General features: G+C 37.3%; 1 protein-coding gene across 9 annotated transcripts in view; it reads left to right on the top strand.

Moving 5' to 3' along the window:
* The window catches only part of INVS (inversin), a 120,523-nt gene that overhangs the window by 12,447 nt on the left and 90,344 nt on the right, over positions 1-17,732 (top strand). For all 9 annotated transcript variants that reach the window (XM_088150137.1, XM_088150143.1, XM_088150136.1 and 6 more), the window contains one exon: positions 11,853-12,019. In XM_088150137.1, the coding sequence (XP_088006263.1) occupies positions 11,853-12,019 (167 nt within the window). The remainder of the gene's footprint in view (positions 1-11,852; positions 12,020-17,732) is intronic.

Genomic DNA, 17,732 nt, shown 5'->3' with positions numbered 1-17,732 from the left:
AAGGAATGTAACGTTGGTTCATTTGATCAAGGTTAACATAGATATGTTCTTTTTTCTGGTAACCCTTAATGGACTTTTGCTGACACCAGAATTGAAATGATGCTTTATGGATTTGTTTATAGATAAAAGATGGGATATGAGAAGCAGAGATTATTTGCTATATTTAAAAGGAGGTGATAAGTTACTAAAATTGTTTATATTTGTGATTATAGATTTTTTCTTTTTTTTCTGCACCTTCTATCCTTTCTTTCTATTCTATCTTTTAGTTTGTATTCATTTTTACTATTGCAATTATAATCTTTAATAAAATTACTTTTTAAAAAAGCTTTTTCAAATATTCAACCAAAATATGTTTTCATGTAATTTAAGACCACCATTCCATGTCCTATATTCTTAGATGATTGTCTTTTTCTGTATGATATTCCTTCACATACTTTAAACATTGCTATCTTTACTTGGTAATCTTTCATCAAGTTGAATCATGCTAGTTTCCTTATTCTCCTATCGTACCATTTAATTTCTAATCCTCTGATAATCCTCCTTGGCCTTATTTGCACATTTATTGTACAAGCCTTTTCTGCAATCCTAAATAGAAGTCCACTTTGTTGTTGTTCGTCTGCATACATCTTATAAATTTGCTCTGTCTAATATGATCCCTTGAGGCCATATGAACCAACTGCAGTTTCTGTACAAGTTTTTTTTATACCTGAGGCTGAGCAAGAGCTGAACTGAACTGAGTGAGTATGGATGAAACCCATAGTTAGCATAATGGGTCAGACATATACAGCTTTGACATTAATTAAATTGGCAAAGGTCAGCAAGCCAGTTCAGTTATTCAGCTGATTATATAACATAGCACCACAAATATTGCTGTTAAGGTGGTATATCTGTTTGACCATGAGTTTATAGATGGTGAACAGTGGTAAGGTATAAACTGCATTACTGATGTTTTTAATGTGGCTGTCCAAAACTGAGTTGTAAATTGTGTGCCCATTTCAGAAGCAACATATTCAGGCAATTCATGGTGTTGGAAGATGTGTGTTAATAAAAGTAAATGATACCATCAGCAATTAGTAGAATCAAACACTTGATATAATGGATCACCTTATAAAAAAAGTCTGCTGCCTCCAGGATGCTGTTGTGCCCCACAAGTTGAGCAATTCCAAGATGAAATTCATGGAAACAGTCTTCCAAGCCTCTATGGAGATGGTTAAAGGCATGAGACGTCCAATGGGTTTTGTGTAGGTGTTCTTGGTCCAATATCATGTTGGACAGCCAGCAATATAATTTCCAGTGTTAGCTATGATCTGTGGTCACCAAAAATCAAAGGACAACCAATGTACTATTTTAAAGTATTCTAAACAACCTGCACCTGTGTTATTGTGGCATGATTCCTGGGGACAGATAGGTTTATGTGAAAGGCAGACCATGTAAGGGATGTGATCCTGGCTTCTGGATGATTTTCTAATCATTTCAATTCGAACTTTCCATATTGCTTCTGTGTCCTTATTTTCTCCCATAAGCAAGTTAGTTGAGTTGGGAGATTCAGTATGAAAACTATATAGAAGCATTTCAAGTCCTTGTATTTCTGTAGGTGGAAAGATGCAGTGTGTGAAGGTCCTGACAGCAAGAGTCTTCTATCTAAAGCTTTCACTAACATAGGAGTTGGGAGCCCTTGTTGAGAAATTAGTTTTTTTGCAGTATGGTTAATAAAGCTATAAGTAAAGGAACCTGTCATTGTCTCTATGGAAATCTGTTGCTGCCCTGGGCATGTAGGTAAAAACAGGAACAGGGAGGTCCTGTGCAGGCTTTCCTTTCCTCAGACTGGTAGACCCAATCAAACCTGTTGGGTACTGTTTCCCACGCTGGAGAATGGAGGCTTTTCTGGGCATTTTTTGGTGAAGTATATGGCCTCATCCTACTAGTACATATGTGCTGTTGTGTTATATTCTACCTACTTACCTACAAAGATTCATTTGCCTCTGTGAATGCCTGCACTAATAGCCAAGCTCTCCCCTGCTCTATCCTGCTTGGTGTCACTGGGGGTTATGGATTTCAAGGATGGCATTAAAGGAATGGATTCCACTCTCCTTAACATAAGGACTCAAGGCCCTCTATGTGAGTCAAATCATCTAATAGTTTTTCCTCAGATCTTTTCTGGTATTCATTAGGATTAATTCTAGGTTAGATTTTGGGGGTTCAACTATATCTTGTTGATGTATTTGATATCAAGAGTTGCTCTTCACAGAAATTCTAAATCTTCCAGTTGGCAATGCTCACCTGTATCAAAATCCTATGATGTTGATAAGCAGAGGACTCTGTTCCAAGAGGAGAGGAGTGGCCCATTTAAGCTAAAACTTATGCCAGTATGCTAATTTTGAAGCCTGCCTGCAGATGCTTATATTAAAATTTCAGTCCCTAAATGCACATATAATGTATATATAAGCCTCCATGGAGGTGGGCGAATTGTTTAAAATTACAGTTACATTTCTTTGGACAACTGGGCATTTGTGTATGGTAGGGCTGCTAGCTGGCTTCTCATCTGAGAGAGCAAAGTTTGTATTGCATTTATAGCCATTGTCAGTGCAGCCATTTGGCCTTTTAATACATTGTTTTCATTTAGTAAAGCCTTCAATTCCCTTCAGGTTTATGGAAGGGAAAGGAGAAGGGTTGGAAACAAGCTTCCATTTCAGAGAAAGCAAAGAGTAGTAATCAGATATTCCCAGGTTTACTGCACACTAAGTTGTCCATCACAAACAATAAGCAAGCAATCTGAACATAAGTGAGATTGAGGAGATGCAATCTTGTTAATATTTCTGGATATCTGAGCAACTTTTGATACACTGACTATAGTATCAGTTAGGACTGCTTGAGGGAGCTGAGGTTTCATTCCTATTTCATGTGCTATCAGAAAGTGGAATTGGAGTACTTCTCATGTTTCCTGTGGGAGTTCTGTACTACCTTACTTTCTATGTTATGTATTGTTTAAATGAAGTTATTGGAAGGATCTTATCTTGATTCAAAACTAATTGCCATCATCTCTTAGCTCCTTTCCTGTTAGGTCAGGGTGGGTTGTCTCAATGGTATTGCTTACCAGCTGCAAAAGACTTGACAAGCTATAGCTTATATTTGGAGTTACCTATTACGAGGATTGAGGGATCTGCTTGATCTGGGCATGCTTCCCCTTAAGAATCAGATTCACAGCTTTGATGTTCTCTTGGATCCAGTATTAATGCTGGACAGCCAATGGGGAGCTGGGGGTGCTTTTATCAGTTTCAGCTTTCTGGGGGAGAAGCCCCCTAAGGTTGGTTAATCACATGCTGATAATTTCAAGGTTGGATTATAGCATGGTGTTTCTTGAATACTGTCCAGAAACTACAACTTACTAAGCACTTCCAGGGCCAATTTAAGGTACAAATTCGTTGGTTAAACCCTTATTATTACAGTCAAAACTAGCACAGAACAGTACAGTATAAAAAATAGAAAAATGTTATAATAAGGAAGGGCAAACATACTGAAGGAGAAAAAAAACAGTTATTGCTAATGTTTTGTAGAAATCAACATCTTCCTGATGTTACATGCCACCACATAGAATTTCATCACCATATACATTGTGGTAGAGTTCTTGTCAGACAACAGGAAGGATGTATAAAAATGCCTGGGGCAACCTGGAAGATCTATTAGCAATGGTGTAATATTAGTACTTTGTACATGGCTATAATGTTGACAAGCAAGGAGAACATGCTCAGTATTTTTACCTTCCTGTCTCCATAGGGTCACAATCATTCTAAATAGGGTACTTTTTAATATCTTCCCTCTAGGATCACTGAGGGTAAAGCACAACACCTTGCCGGAGTGAAAGCTCTTCTATGCCCTGATAAACCAATTGGTGAGATATGAGGCAGGTTTTTAAAAGGTACTTCATGCATTGTCTGTTGGCAATTAGGGTTCTGCCTAGGTCAGTCTAGTGCTCCATGTCCATTATGTGCAGTTTAATAAGTGATATTGCCTGATCATAGCCCCTTTATAATACCTCTTGTAAATAGACACTGTATATCAGAAGTTTATTTTTAAGAGAGCTTTTCCAGGAGGATTTAGAGTTATCCAGTGGTATCAGGAGGCAAGGCCCTCAGATAAGAAGACAAGCATCAACCAATAGGTGAAAATTAAGAGCCAGACTCTGGTCTCTAATTTCATTATAACTAATTCAAGGCATAAGGACTCATTAGAAACATAAGGCACCGGAATTTGGACAGGGCTTGTTCCATGGTGGAACTGGAAATTGGAAAATGTTCTAGGGTGGCAAAACTGGATTACAAGATGGCCACTGGGCTCTTTTGTGTGCCTGAGGCAGCATGTACCGCTCAACTACCTGAAACATTAAATACCACTCCCAAGTATTTAAAGCATGAGATTTGTGCGATGCTTATTAACGTATCAGGAATAGTTTTTTGGCCTTCTGGCAAATACCATTATTTTACTTTTAGAATCATTTATCTCCAATTAGTGCTCACACTAAACTGGAGATAAAATCTCCCAAAGGCTCACAGTTCTCTCCTAAGGCCAATGGGGTTCTAGTGAAAATTACAGCATCTTTGGCATAAAGGAGGGTGGAAGTACTGTACATTTCCCAGCCAACTTGAAAGACTGGTGATCTGGACTGTTCAAATAATCAAATAATCAACTAAACTTTAATATAAAAATTGAACAAGAAAGAGGCTAAAATGCAAATTTGTTTGATTCTTTTCTGAGAATCCATCTTACTGGATTAATAAGATGGCCTTGAGGATTATATCTAACCAACATAGATGTGTTCTCATGCAAACAGCAGATTAGATATAGAAACCTATCTATAGATATAGAAGCCTCCTATCTATAGAGGAAGCTTTCAGTTTCTCCCTCAAAATATCACATGAGATAGAGTCAAAAGCAGATTTTAAATCAATAAAAGCTGCATAAAGCTACAAACTGAAAAGAAAACCTCTATCATGTGTTGCAAGAGTATACATTAATCAATAGCAGATCAAGCCACTCTAAAACCAACCTGCTTACCTTTCCTACTCCAGCCAGTTACAAAACTTCCATTGCAAGTGCTTGGCATAAAGCTTGCGAATAATACTAAGCAGGATTTTTGTTCTGTAATTTGAAGGTATTGGCCAGATTTTCTGCAAAGAGCTGAGATGTTCTATGACAGCCTTGTTTAAATGTGCAGACCATTTAACCCTAGCAAATTCTCCTAGCAGAATATAAATTGGAATGATACATATATATGTATATATGTGTGCATATATGTTTTTGTGTATATGTAGTGTGTGTGTGTGTGTGTGTGTGTGTATATATATATACACATACATATTTCACATTTCACATATGTGTGTGTGTGTATATATAGGTCTCTCTGTGTGTATACAGTTTATGTATATCTAGTGGAAAGTGATTACTGTCAAAGACTGTGAAAACCTCAGAGTTAATAAATTCTCAATAAATTTAAGGTTTCCAGACACAATTATATAATCGATAAGACTCATTTTATTCCCTATACAATAAATGAATACTGCTGGATGGTCATTTAGGAGAGAGACACTTAAAATGTGCAATTTAAATCAATACGCTATACGAAATAGACAAAATCTGGCACTGTTAGACTTCTGGTCTTCAGAGAAGCATGTACTATAAATAGAAGCATTTGTCCCTCAGATTTCTGGATGGAATAACTTTGGAATTAAGTTCTCAGTCAGCTGAGATATGCAGGTAACACTGCCCTTGCCTTGTTGACTCACAAGTCTGGTAGCTGTCAATGGGATGTGGGAGGTTTCTGTGTGTTCAGCACCCAGCATTCTATGTCTGTCTTCTGATGTCGTCTTTTCCTTTGATTCTTAATGACTTTGTTCCTTCTTATCCCTCTCCCAAAGGGATCTTTTGGACAAGATTCCTGGCTTTTGTCCTCTTTGCATACATGCCTACTCCATTTTTAGATTATGGCAATTTCAATCTACTCTCATATGACATAAGCTTATGTGAGCAATAGCTCACTTCATCAGATGCATAAAGTAGGTTCACTATTGCAGGACTTCAAACACAGGGAGATAAAGAGGGCGAAAGTGGTGGAGGGAAATTTAACACTGCAGTAGCAAACACACTCTAGTAAGCTTTTTTCACAAAAGTTTATTCCCTAATAAAGTTTATTAGTCTTGAAGCTGCTAGCAGACTCTGTGCTTACTCAGGTGTCTTTTAGATACCATTCAGCTTTTACATGAAGCCACTGGGCAAGTTTGTCAAGAGTTTGGGATTGAATGCCGCTAATATGCTGATGATATCCAGCTCTGTTCTCCCTATCATCAGGGTCAGGTGAGGTGGGGTAGATGTTAGACTGATATATGGATGTTAAATTGAGCTAGATGAGACCGATAAACTAAAGCTGAATCATGACAAGATGAAGGCTATGGGAATTGGAAATTCATGGATCCAGGAATTGACCCATGTAGATAGTCTTGGAATACCCTTAGATCCAGACTTCCAAGGAAGGTATGGTGAACTGAAGAAGGCTCTGCAAAAGTGGAGCCAATGACCACAGCAAAGACCAAGGAACTGGTGAGTAGACCAATTCCTTGGAACCTCTCCAGATAAGGAGAGGGTGGGAGATCGCCCACGTGCTCCAGACAGCTTCTCCTCACAAGGAGACTGCAGGACAGCAGTTTTCCATGGGTTTCAGCGCCAAGAAACAATGGGATTAGCCATCTTGTTCACAACTGCAGCAGAGCCTTTTAAAGGACACTAAGTTTGCAAATCTCACTTTCTAATCACTTTCGGAAATTGCTCATTATCTACTCTTAAGCTATTAGAGACCTTTGGAATGACAAGTTGGAAAACACTGGGTGAGTCTGCCTTCAGTCCTAAAGGAAAGAAAATTTTAATCATAAGCTTAAGAATTTAAAAGATCTGAAATAAACAGCAAAAAGCTAAATAAGATGTTGATCTTAGAAAGTTATAAATAGACTAAGGGTCCAGATAAAATTGGAATATTGAAACTTTTACAATAAGATTTTGGAATTAATTATAAAGAACAAACAACTTCTTATAAGAAATAGAACCTGTTTTGTTTTTTACAAGACACAACATACATAAATAATTTCATGATTTTAAAAGCTGGACACTAGAGGGGACTAAAGATTTTAGGTAGAGGAAAGATATACAAGCCTGTAAAATGTTGCAAAACATTATAACAATAACAATGCTGAAGGACACTTTTAAAAAATGGAATCGGAAAATAGCCACAATATCAACAATGTCAGTAATTATGTCTGCTTTTATGGATAGACTATGTCCAAAAGATGTTATTGAAGAAATGACAGATGTGGAACAAATTTTAACTGACAAGATAGAGATGGTATCAAAAGTGGATTTATAACTGACAAGCCAACAGAATGACTTAGAAAAGGATGTTTCACTGGATCTACAAAAGAAACTGGCTGAGGTTTTAAAATTTAAAAGAGAAATAAAATGACAAACCAAGAGAATGACCTGGATAATTTTTTTCTATTGGATTTACAAAAGAGGGTTGTTAAAGCCTTGAAGAACTTTGTGTGATGGGACAAAGAAGAAATGAAGAGAAATCAAATCCTATGACAATATTTGAATGAATAAAGATTAAGACTGTTAGAAGTAAAAGGAAGGAATATAAAGTTGGTTTATTTGATCAAAGTTAAAACAAGATATCTTGTTACTTCTGGTAACCCTTTATGGACCTTCTGCTGACAGCAGGATTGAAAAAATGCTTTATGGATTTGTTTATAAATAAAAGATGGGATATGGGTTGAAGAGATAAATGTTTGTAACCTTAAAGTGGTGAAGAGTCACTAAATTTGTTTATACTTGTTGTGATAAAGGTTGGAAGTCACTTCTTTCTATATTTCTTTTCTCTTATATTCTTTTGTCTTCTTTCTTTCCTTTTCCTTGCACTTTTTACTCCTTTCTATTCTCTTTTCTTTAAGTTTAGATTTTACTATTATAATGAAAGTCCTTAAAAAATTATTAAAAATTCCCCTCTCACCTCTGGGTGGTATGTGTCTTCTTCAATTTCAGGTCCTCTACCAGAGGCCTGGGAGTTTGAGGGTTCTGTGTAGTATCTTGGCTGTTCCTAGCACTGTACTCTTCTGGACAGAGAGCTCTGATGTTCTTCCTGGGATCTGTTGGAGCCACTCTCCCAGCTTAGGAGTCACAGCCCTGAGTGCGCCTACCACCACTGGGACCACTTTGGCCTTTACTTTCCACATCCTTTCTAGTTCCTCCTTCAGGCCTGGTCCATCTCCAGCTTCTCATACTCCTTCTTCCTGATGTTGCTATCACTTGGCACCATTACATCTATCACCACTGCTGGTCTGTGTCTACTATCACAATGTCTGTTTGATTGGCCAGAACCTGCCTGTCCATCTAATCAGTGCAGTTGTATCAACAGTAACTGGACTCCTGTCTTTACAGCAATATAAAAGAACTTAGCAAACATTTTATTTACAGTGGGGCAAAAAAGTATTTAGTCAGCCACCAGTTGTGCAAGTTCTCCCAGTTAAAAAGATGAGAGAGGCCTGTAATTTTCATCATAGGTGTAGCTCAACTATGAGAGACAAAATGAGAAAAAAAATCCAGAAAATCACATTGTCTGATTTTTAAAGAATTTATTTGCAAATCATGGTGGAAAATAAGTATTTGGTCACCTACAAAAAAGCAAGATGTCTGGCTCTCACAGACCTGTAACTACTTCTTTAAGAGGCTCCTCTGTCCTCCACTCGTTACCTGTAGTAATGGCACCTGTTTGACCTTGTTATCAGTATAAAAGACACCTGTCCACAACCTCAAACAGTCACACTCCAAACTCCACTATGGCCAAGACCAAAGAGCTGTTGAAGGACATCAGAAACAAAATTGTAGACCTGCACCAGGGTGGGAAGACTGAATCTGCAATAGGCAAGCAGCTTGGTGTGAAGAAATCAACTGTGGGAGCAATAATTAGAAAATGGAAGACATAAAAGACCACTGATAATCTCCCTCGATCTGGGGCTCCACGCAAGATCTCACCCTGTGGGGTCAAAATGATCACAAGAATGGTGAGCAAAAGTCCCAGAACCACACAGGGGGACCTAGTGAATGACCTGCAGAGAGCTGGGACCAAAGTAACAAAGGCTACCATCAGTAACACACCACGCCACCAGGGACTCAAATCCTGCAGTGCCAGACGTGTCCCCCTGCTTAAGCCAGTACATGTCCGGGCCCATCTGAAGTTTGCTAGAGAGCATTTGGATGATCCAGAAGAGGATTGGGAGAATGTCATATGGTCAGATGAAACCAAAGTAGAATGTTTTGGTCTAAACTCAACTCGTCATGTTTGGAGGAGAGAGAATGCTGAGTTGCATCCAAAGAACACCATACCTACTGTGAAGCATGGGGTGGAAACATCATGCTTTGGGGCTGTTTTTCTGCAAAGGGACCAGGACGACTGATCCGTGTAAAGGAAAGAATGAATGGGGCCATGTATGGTGAGATTTTGAGTGAACACCTCCTTCCATCAGCAAGGGCATTGAAGATGAAACGTGGCTGGGTCTTTCAGCATGACAATGATCCCAAACACACCGCCCGGGCAACGAAGGAGTGGCTTCGTAAGAAGCATTTCAAGGTCCTGGAGTGGCCTAGCCAGTCTCCAGATCTCAACCCCATGGAAAACCTTTGGAGGGAGTTGAAAGTCCGTGTTGCCCAGCGACAGCCCCAAAACATCACTGCTCTAGAGGAGATCTGCATGGAGGAATGGGCCACAATACCAGCAACAGTGTGTGAAAACCTTGTGAAGACTTACAGAAAACGTTTGACCTCTGTCATTGCCAACAAAGGATATATAACAAAGTATTGAGATGAACTTTTGATATTGACCAAATACTTATTTTCCACTGAAGGGCATTATTTTGATACACAATTTTATATTCTATATATACACAATTTTATATTTTATATATATATATATATATATATATATATATATATATATATATTCTTCACATAATGTATAACCATACCTGTAACACTGCACTCTATTTTATTTCTAAAGGGTTAACTTGCTTTTGTTTTGTAAAGAGCACTGGTTTCTTCCCCCCCCTTATCTCTTTGCTGAATGCCCGAGTGTTTTCGAATAAGCAATTAGCCAAGTACAAGCTGTTTGTTGTACCAAGCTGTTTGCAACAGTTGTGAGGCCCTACATTCCAGAAAAAGATAAGAAGAATCTGGTATGCCATTCCCTTGGTAACCAGAAGAAAAAGTTACATTTAAGTTTACCTTCCTAAGAACCACCTTTCACTTGCTCAGACCGTCCCAAAAATCCCTTGTATGGTTATGAGGGGATGTACTATCTGATTACAGATTTAAATGTCTATAAAGCCTCTGATGTTTGTTTTGTGAGGTGTGGTTCCATCAACATCTCTTGTTAATGTGTTGATTGGGGTCACCCAGCTGTGTCTTGATCAAAATACATCTGCTATTCATCAGAAGTCTCATCTCAAGTCTTCTTATTGGCATTTTATTGAAACTTGGGAAATAAAAGTGCCATACACCACCATGATTTGCAAATAAATTCTTTAAAAATCAGACAATGTGATTTTCTGGATTTTTCCCCCCATTTTGTCTCTCATAGTTGAGGTATACCTATGATGAAAATAGAATAAAAGACTTTTTAATTATTTTTATTAGTCAGTAAAAGCAACAAATGTATCATGTTTTGGCCCCCAGGAATATTTCTCAGTGATTCTCATAACAGTAATTCAGTAAAGAGCAACCTGCTCTGAACCCAGCCTATTCGGTCATCCATGGCTCTAACTTCTGTAGCCAAAGCTTAAAGTTTTCCTACCACTGAAAACAAATTGATGGGATGATAGTTTAGGATCCTTTCTTAAATGTGGGCGTTACAGTGATTTTTTCCCATGGCTCTGGAATTTCGCTTGTACTGTTGATAGAAGTAAAAAAGATTACTGGACTCACCATTTTAAAATTAACTCTGTAGTGGCAAGTGATCGGTGGCCCTTTGATTCCCAATAGTTTTTTAAAAATTCTGATAATATTGTATAGTCCACAACATCACAGCCATTTGTGGAGACATAGGTATAGGAATACCCAAGGGCAAACTGATACAAATTTCTAAGGCCAAGCAAGCATTCCAACTATATGTATGAGGTAGGTTCCTAACGTATGTATACCACAATCCTTTGAGTGAAGCAGAGGAACAGGATACTTATCCTTCCAACTACTTCATTTCCATTGTTCCCAAGTAGAGCTAATGTTCAGTTGGAATAGATATCAGGCAAATAAAACCTCTCTTTTCCTGTTCTGTTCAGAATGGCATAATGGGGTAGGGACTAATTATTCCTGTATTCAAAGCATGTCAGTCCTGCCTTTATTGTTGGTTGAGTGGGCATGCATAGGGTACACTTCATAACCATTTATATTAATTTCTTTTTAGCTCTTCTTCCTGCTGTAGGCAGCTATTCCACAAGAGCAATTTCAGAATCTGGATTTTATCATATTTCCTTGTTGGTAAAATTTGATTAATTGATACATATGTGCCTATGGAATTTAAAATGTTGCTTCTTTTGGCTTCCTTAAGTATCATTAAGTAAATCATTGCCAGGGATTCTAGGTTTATGTTTGTAATGTAGCCATTCCCCTTACTAATATCCATGTCTATTGGTGCTGAGGTAACAGGATGGCATTCTCTGCTAAAATTCAGTCATATTTATTTTCCTCATAAGGTATGTGCATACTGTACATGCAGGCCTATATAAAACCTAACAATACCTCTCATGTTATTACTGTTATAGGTAATCCTGATCTGAAAGACAAAGAGGACCAATTTGGAAGAACTCCTCTCATGTATTGTATCTTGGCTGATAGGCTAGACTGTGCTGAGGCTTTACTGAAGACAAGAACAGATGTTGATAAAGCTGACCATAGTCAGAGGACAGCTCTCCATCTTGCTGCGCAAAAGGTAACTAAATAATATTAAAAGCTTGAATATACACACTGGAATCGGAATTCTGTGTACCTAAAACAACCTTATGTGCATTTCTCAGATGAGAGTCATCCATTGTCTTCTTTGCTGCTATAAATCAAGCCATTTTTGGAAATAAGTAGGATGCGTAAAATTAGAAGGCTTTAGCAAGGAATTGTTCAAAAAATACAAATATTCACCAGTTCTTAGATAGAGAACAAATGGATTTGAGGGATTGTAGACGAGACCCACCTTGTTACAAGTAATATACATGATTGGAAAGGGGATGGGGGGAGATGGAATCTGAGCCAGCAGTGTGATGCAACTGCTAAAAATGCTAATTTATCTTGGGATGCATTAACAGGGCCATAGAGTCCAGATTATGGAAAGTGACTACTTTATTCCGCACACAGACACATTTGCTGGAGGAAAGAATTATTAAGGATTGGTTCCAGTTGCAACTGGTAACCTTAGGTGGAGAAAATGGGGAAGCTGAATAGTGCAGTGGACTTTTTGTATCTGTGTGCTTTTTTAAAGAGGTTTTTAAAATTCAGAATTGCCTTTGGTAAGCTATAAATCAATCATTAATTTTAAAGGATCGTTATCAGCACTCAAAGAAGGCACTTTTCTAAATTTTCAAAAGATTCTAAAAGTGTAAAACGTTTTTGAAAATTGTTTCTATATCTTGAAAATAATATTACCATTTTTGAACTTTAAAAACAGGCCTTTATTTTTAATTGAAATCACTGTTGGCTAACTAGTATCCTCTGCTGACATCTTTTATATCTGACATCTAATCTAACTTGTCACTGGCTTGCATGCACTAAGTTGACAGACAATACTTAGATAAAAGGTCAGGTTGAAAAAAGCGGAGAAAAAAGAGCAGTATATTGAATTAAGGTGAATAACGAATCAGTTTCAATGAAAGTGACTGAATTGTTTTTGTTTTTTCTCTTAATATCCTCTGTATGTGTGTTTGTATGGTCTTGCTTGAGAGATTTAACAAAGCAAGCTGGCTAGCTGTATTTCTATTTATCCCCATAAAATATTAGGTTACAAGCAAGTATATTTTAGCACAATAGATTAACATGCAGATTTCAAAACTCTAAATAAAAAAAAAATTACTCATGTCAGTAATTAAGTCCTGTACTCTTTTTTTGTTTAGATTGTTTACATTAAAAGTATACAAAATGGTATTGCCAGGGGCAGAATATAGACCATAACTGTGCCAAGCCCTCCTATATATCTTAGTATTGTAGCAAAATTGCTGATTTGATTCTTTTTGTACTGAGGTTTTGAAATGAAGTTTGATTCTTTTATTTTTATGTTTAGTTTTCAGGTTCTAGTTAAGAATATTTGAAGTGGGAGCTATAGATATGGGAAAAGGAGAAACTTTGGCAAGGCTGTCTGAAATAAAATCACAGAGCATCTTTGCTAATTTTTTCCTTCCTGCAGGCAGCTCAAATCTTTCATTTTTGATTGAAATATGAACAGACTTTGTCCTTGTTTCCTTAAGGCTACCAGATCTGAGCTGCATAAATCTAGATGTCAACTAGATGATAGCAAAGAGGGACAGAAAAGTGCAACCCATATCTGGTAGCCCTACAGTAACTAAAGTATAATTAACGTTCAATATTGAGAATACCATGTTAATACAAGGGCATTGGGAGGAATATTTTTAATAAATTATTAATAATATTTATACCCTGTAGCCAGCCCTAATCAATAATAATTGATAAGAAGAAATAAACTTTGTTCATTAATGAAAGAATCTAAAGATGCTTATGTTAAAATCAGACTTCTCATGTTTTCTTTACTGTTTGCACTTTCTGGTCACTGTAGCAAATAATGTTTTCATTTGTTACAAAACAGTTTTGCCTGGTTTTATTCTAAAAAATATAACTTCTTTCCTGACAAGGCATGTGAATTTATTAATGTTGTGGAAAAAGTGGTGTCCCAAGAAATATTCAAATAGATTCTGTTTTACCTGGAAACATTTGTCTTCCTTACAAAGAAATACTCTGACCCAAACTGTCCAATACAACAAGGTCAAAGGTGAATTTCTCTAACTTAGTGTAATCACAAAAGTTTTGAAGAAGTGCTTGTGCTTGATCTTCATGAAGGGCTGGATCCTCAGTATAAATTAGCAGATTATCTAAATGAACCATCAAGAACTTGTCCAGGGAAGTTCTGGTCAATGGGAAGATTATTAGAGCCTCCTGGAGGCCAAAAGGCAGGACTCTGTCTTTAGTCTACCCATATCAATAATTGAAGGTGCTTGAGTATTCATGCCTAACTTTCATCAAAAGCAGATTGTAAACCCCTCTGAGATCAAGTTGGTAAAGACTCGTACCTTCCATAACCTTTCTAAAGAATTCAGAAATAATGGGAAGGGGGTAGTGATCCCTAATTTCTATGTATTTCAGAAATACCTAATTATGAACTGCACATAGGGAGCCTTGCTTCTTCTTGACTAAATGTTGAAATCTAAGGAATTATTTAAGGTCTGAAACACTGCTTGATGTCACTAATAGTTTGGATGAACAAAAACAAATAGAAATGAAGCAGAGATACTTTTTGATAGTCAAAAGGCAGATCAAGGAAAAGAAATTCCACCTGTGCTGAACTATCCCTTTTGCCCCTATTCCAAATGCCTGTGTATTTTTTGGCCTCCATATTTTCCTATTAAGATACAGAGGGGTAAACCTGATATTTCAAAGTGATATATATTTTGATAGAACTGCTACAACCTGGTACAGCAAATATATCAGAAATCATCCATGTCTTCTCTAAATGAGCCATTTCTGAAGAGGTCAGTACTTCCAGGGCAGATAGTCTACTCATATGCTCATAGCCCTCTAATAATCAGAAGTCGTCATTACAGTTTCAATAATGTCCTTGTGCAAGTTTCTTTTTCTTCTCTTTTAATTTGCTATATACTTATAAATGTATAAAATCTAAATATATTTTAGAGTTGTTTTCCCTCCACTGATAATTTTTAGCTTTTGTTGTTGAACCATAGAGCTGAAAGGGGCCATTTAGAACAGGTTCTATGCCCTGTTCAGTACAAAAATCCATATTAAAGTATCCCTGATATCTAATAGCCTTTAATAGCCTCTGTTAGCAGCCCACCAGCAATACTTTGTCTAGCCTCTGTTAGAAGCCCACCAGCATTCTTGATACTTGGACTTGCTGTTGAGCTAAGTGTCTTAAGTGTTTTTTTCCTAACATTCAATTGGAATCTAGTCTCCTTATAACTCATTATTTTGTGTCTTGTACTTCTGTGTAACCTTATTTCAGGCATTTGAAATGTTGTTACAGTATATCCCCACTCAGTCCGTTTTTCTCAAGACTAAACAAATCTGTCTTCCTTTAATTGCTCTTCTTAAGATTTGATTTCTTATTATTTAAAAGGTGAACCAAAGTGGCTATTCACACAAATACACACACACACTTTTGAAGTGGCCACGCAAGCCTTCTTAATAATAAAACTGAGACTATTTAACTGTTGGTAGCTATCCTCCAATTTTTTTCCAGTTTGGCACTTTCCTTTTTGAACTGTGGTACTCAGAATGTTAATTTTTGCCGTTATTTTAGTCCACTATTCACGTTTGTCTAGCTCTTTTTAAATTTCCTTTCTCTTCTAAAGTGTTAACTGCTTCTCCCAGTTTTGTGACATCAACAGACTTGATAATCATTCCTTCAACTCCTTCATCCGGTCATTAATAAAAATATTGAACAGCACAGGGCCCAGTACAAAGGCTTCAGCCACTCCATACTATTCTCTAAGCTGATGAGGAACCATTTACCAGTATTCTCTGGATGTGGCCTTTCAGCCAATTATGAATTCATCAAATGATTGTCTCCTCTAGTCAGTAGTTTACCTCTTAATAATCAGCATATGGGAGATTTTATCAAATGCTTTGCTTCCATGGCTTAGTTTTCATTAACCTAGGGATTCTCAAAGTTTGCAATACTCTGACCTCCTAAAATGATAAACAAATGTGTGTGAACCCTCTCCCCGGAATAAAACTAATTGTTTCATTGGGTTAGACTGGGGCAAAAAATAAATATACCGCTTATTATATGATATGTAATGTTCTTGACTTAAGCTCCTTTTATCAGCATATTGATTATATTTAGTTTTTTCTTACCATCAAACAGAACATTTTCCATTTAGAAATGGTAGAAATAAAAAAGTTTTGCCCAGGAAAAATGGGGGCTCTGTCAAAATCTGATCCAGGCTTTGCTCCCCATTTTGCTGCAAACCTGCTCAATTCTTGCTCTGGGCTTGCTCACTGTTTTACCTATGCAAGCCCATTGTATACTTGCACTGACAAAGCAGGAGTGAGTTTTGACAGTGTTCCCACTTTTGACCTGCACAATTATGATCCACATTAAAAAAAAAAAAATTGTAAACTTGCACAAAGTTGCTCACAGTCCCTACTAATTCATGATTCATACCTTAAGATCCCTTTCATTCCAGCTTCATTTTTCACTTAAGTCCGCAGTTCCTAAACAGCATGCTATGGCACCCCAGGGCACTACAGCAAATTCACAGGGGTGTTTTCAGATTGCACACTACTAGCTCAAGGTAGCTCATAGATTTGTCCTGGTGGTGGGGGGCATGAAAAAATTACCAAGATACTAGGTGTCGCGAACTGAGAAAGTTTGGGAGCATCTGGCCTAAGCCATTCCCACTTAATTAAAAAAAAAAAAAACTCATTTTACAGAATTTGTTAAAATACTTAGTTCAAAACTGTCAGGCCTAAGAACAACAGAGAAACAATCCAACCAAGTTCAGTTTTTTTATTGCTTACACGATATGAACAGAATCTTACAGACACATGGCATCACTTACAACAGACTGTTACAACCACATGGCATCTCTGTAGCACACAAACCAACAAAATCACTCCAAAATAACTTAAGTAAACCAAAAGACCCAGTAGCACAAGAATAAAAAACAGGAGTCATCTACAACATACAGTGTAAGGACTGTAACAAACACTATGTAGGACAGACAGGCAGAAGACTAGCAGAGCACATCCACGAGCACCAACTAGCAGTCAGAAGACATGATGAAAACTCCTTAATCTCACAACACATGGATAGACTGAGCCATAGTTTCAACTGGGAAACTGTCAGCATCTTAGATCAAGTTAAATCCAAAAATGCAAGGGAATTCTTGAAAGCTTGGTATTCAGACAAGTCAGCCATCAACAGGCACATAGAAATAAACAACATTTACATACTATTCGAAAGAGACAATAAAAAGGAAACAAAAAGACCAGAACACCTCCTCACCAGCAATCAACATCCAGATAAGCAGGGATTAACACCAGGTTCAACACCAGACAAACAATTAAGCAGTAAACAATGCTCTAATCAAAGAACTACAATGCAGAAAGACAATCAAGCAGTAAACAACATCCTAATCAAGGAACTACCAAGGAGAAAACAACACCCCCACCAACACTGACAGGGCAAGCTACTGTATATAAACAGCAAACCCCACTCCCTTCTAGCACTGAAGATGTTACCTAGCCAGGTAATAACATGTCTGCAAGTAAATAACCAAGCTCAGAGAACTTCAAGGACTCCACAGATAGAATCTTGCCAGACTAAATCTGTACTACGCTGACCTAATGGATATACCCTGGAAGATTTTAGGGAGTGGCTATTCTAAGTCTCTTCTTCTTCCCATGCT

The sequence above is a fragment of the Python bivittatus genome, unplaced genomic scaffold, assembly GCF_059951505.1.
Source record: "Python bivittatus isolate LINGU-HERP-01145 unplaced genomic scaffold, Pbiv_v1 ctg000610_np1212, whole genome shotgun sequence".
NCBI lineage: Eukaryota > Metazoa > Chordata > Lepidosauria > Squamata > Pythonidae > Python > Python bivittatus.
The sequence above is the reverse complement of the archived record's forward strand: the minus strand, read 5'-3'. Positions and strand labels throughout refer to the sequence as shown.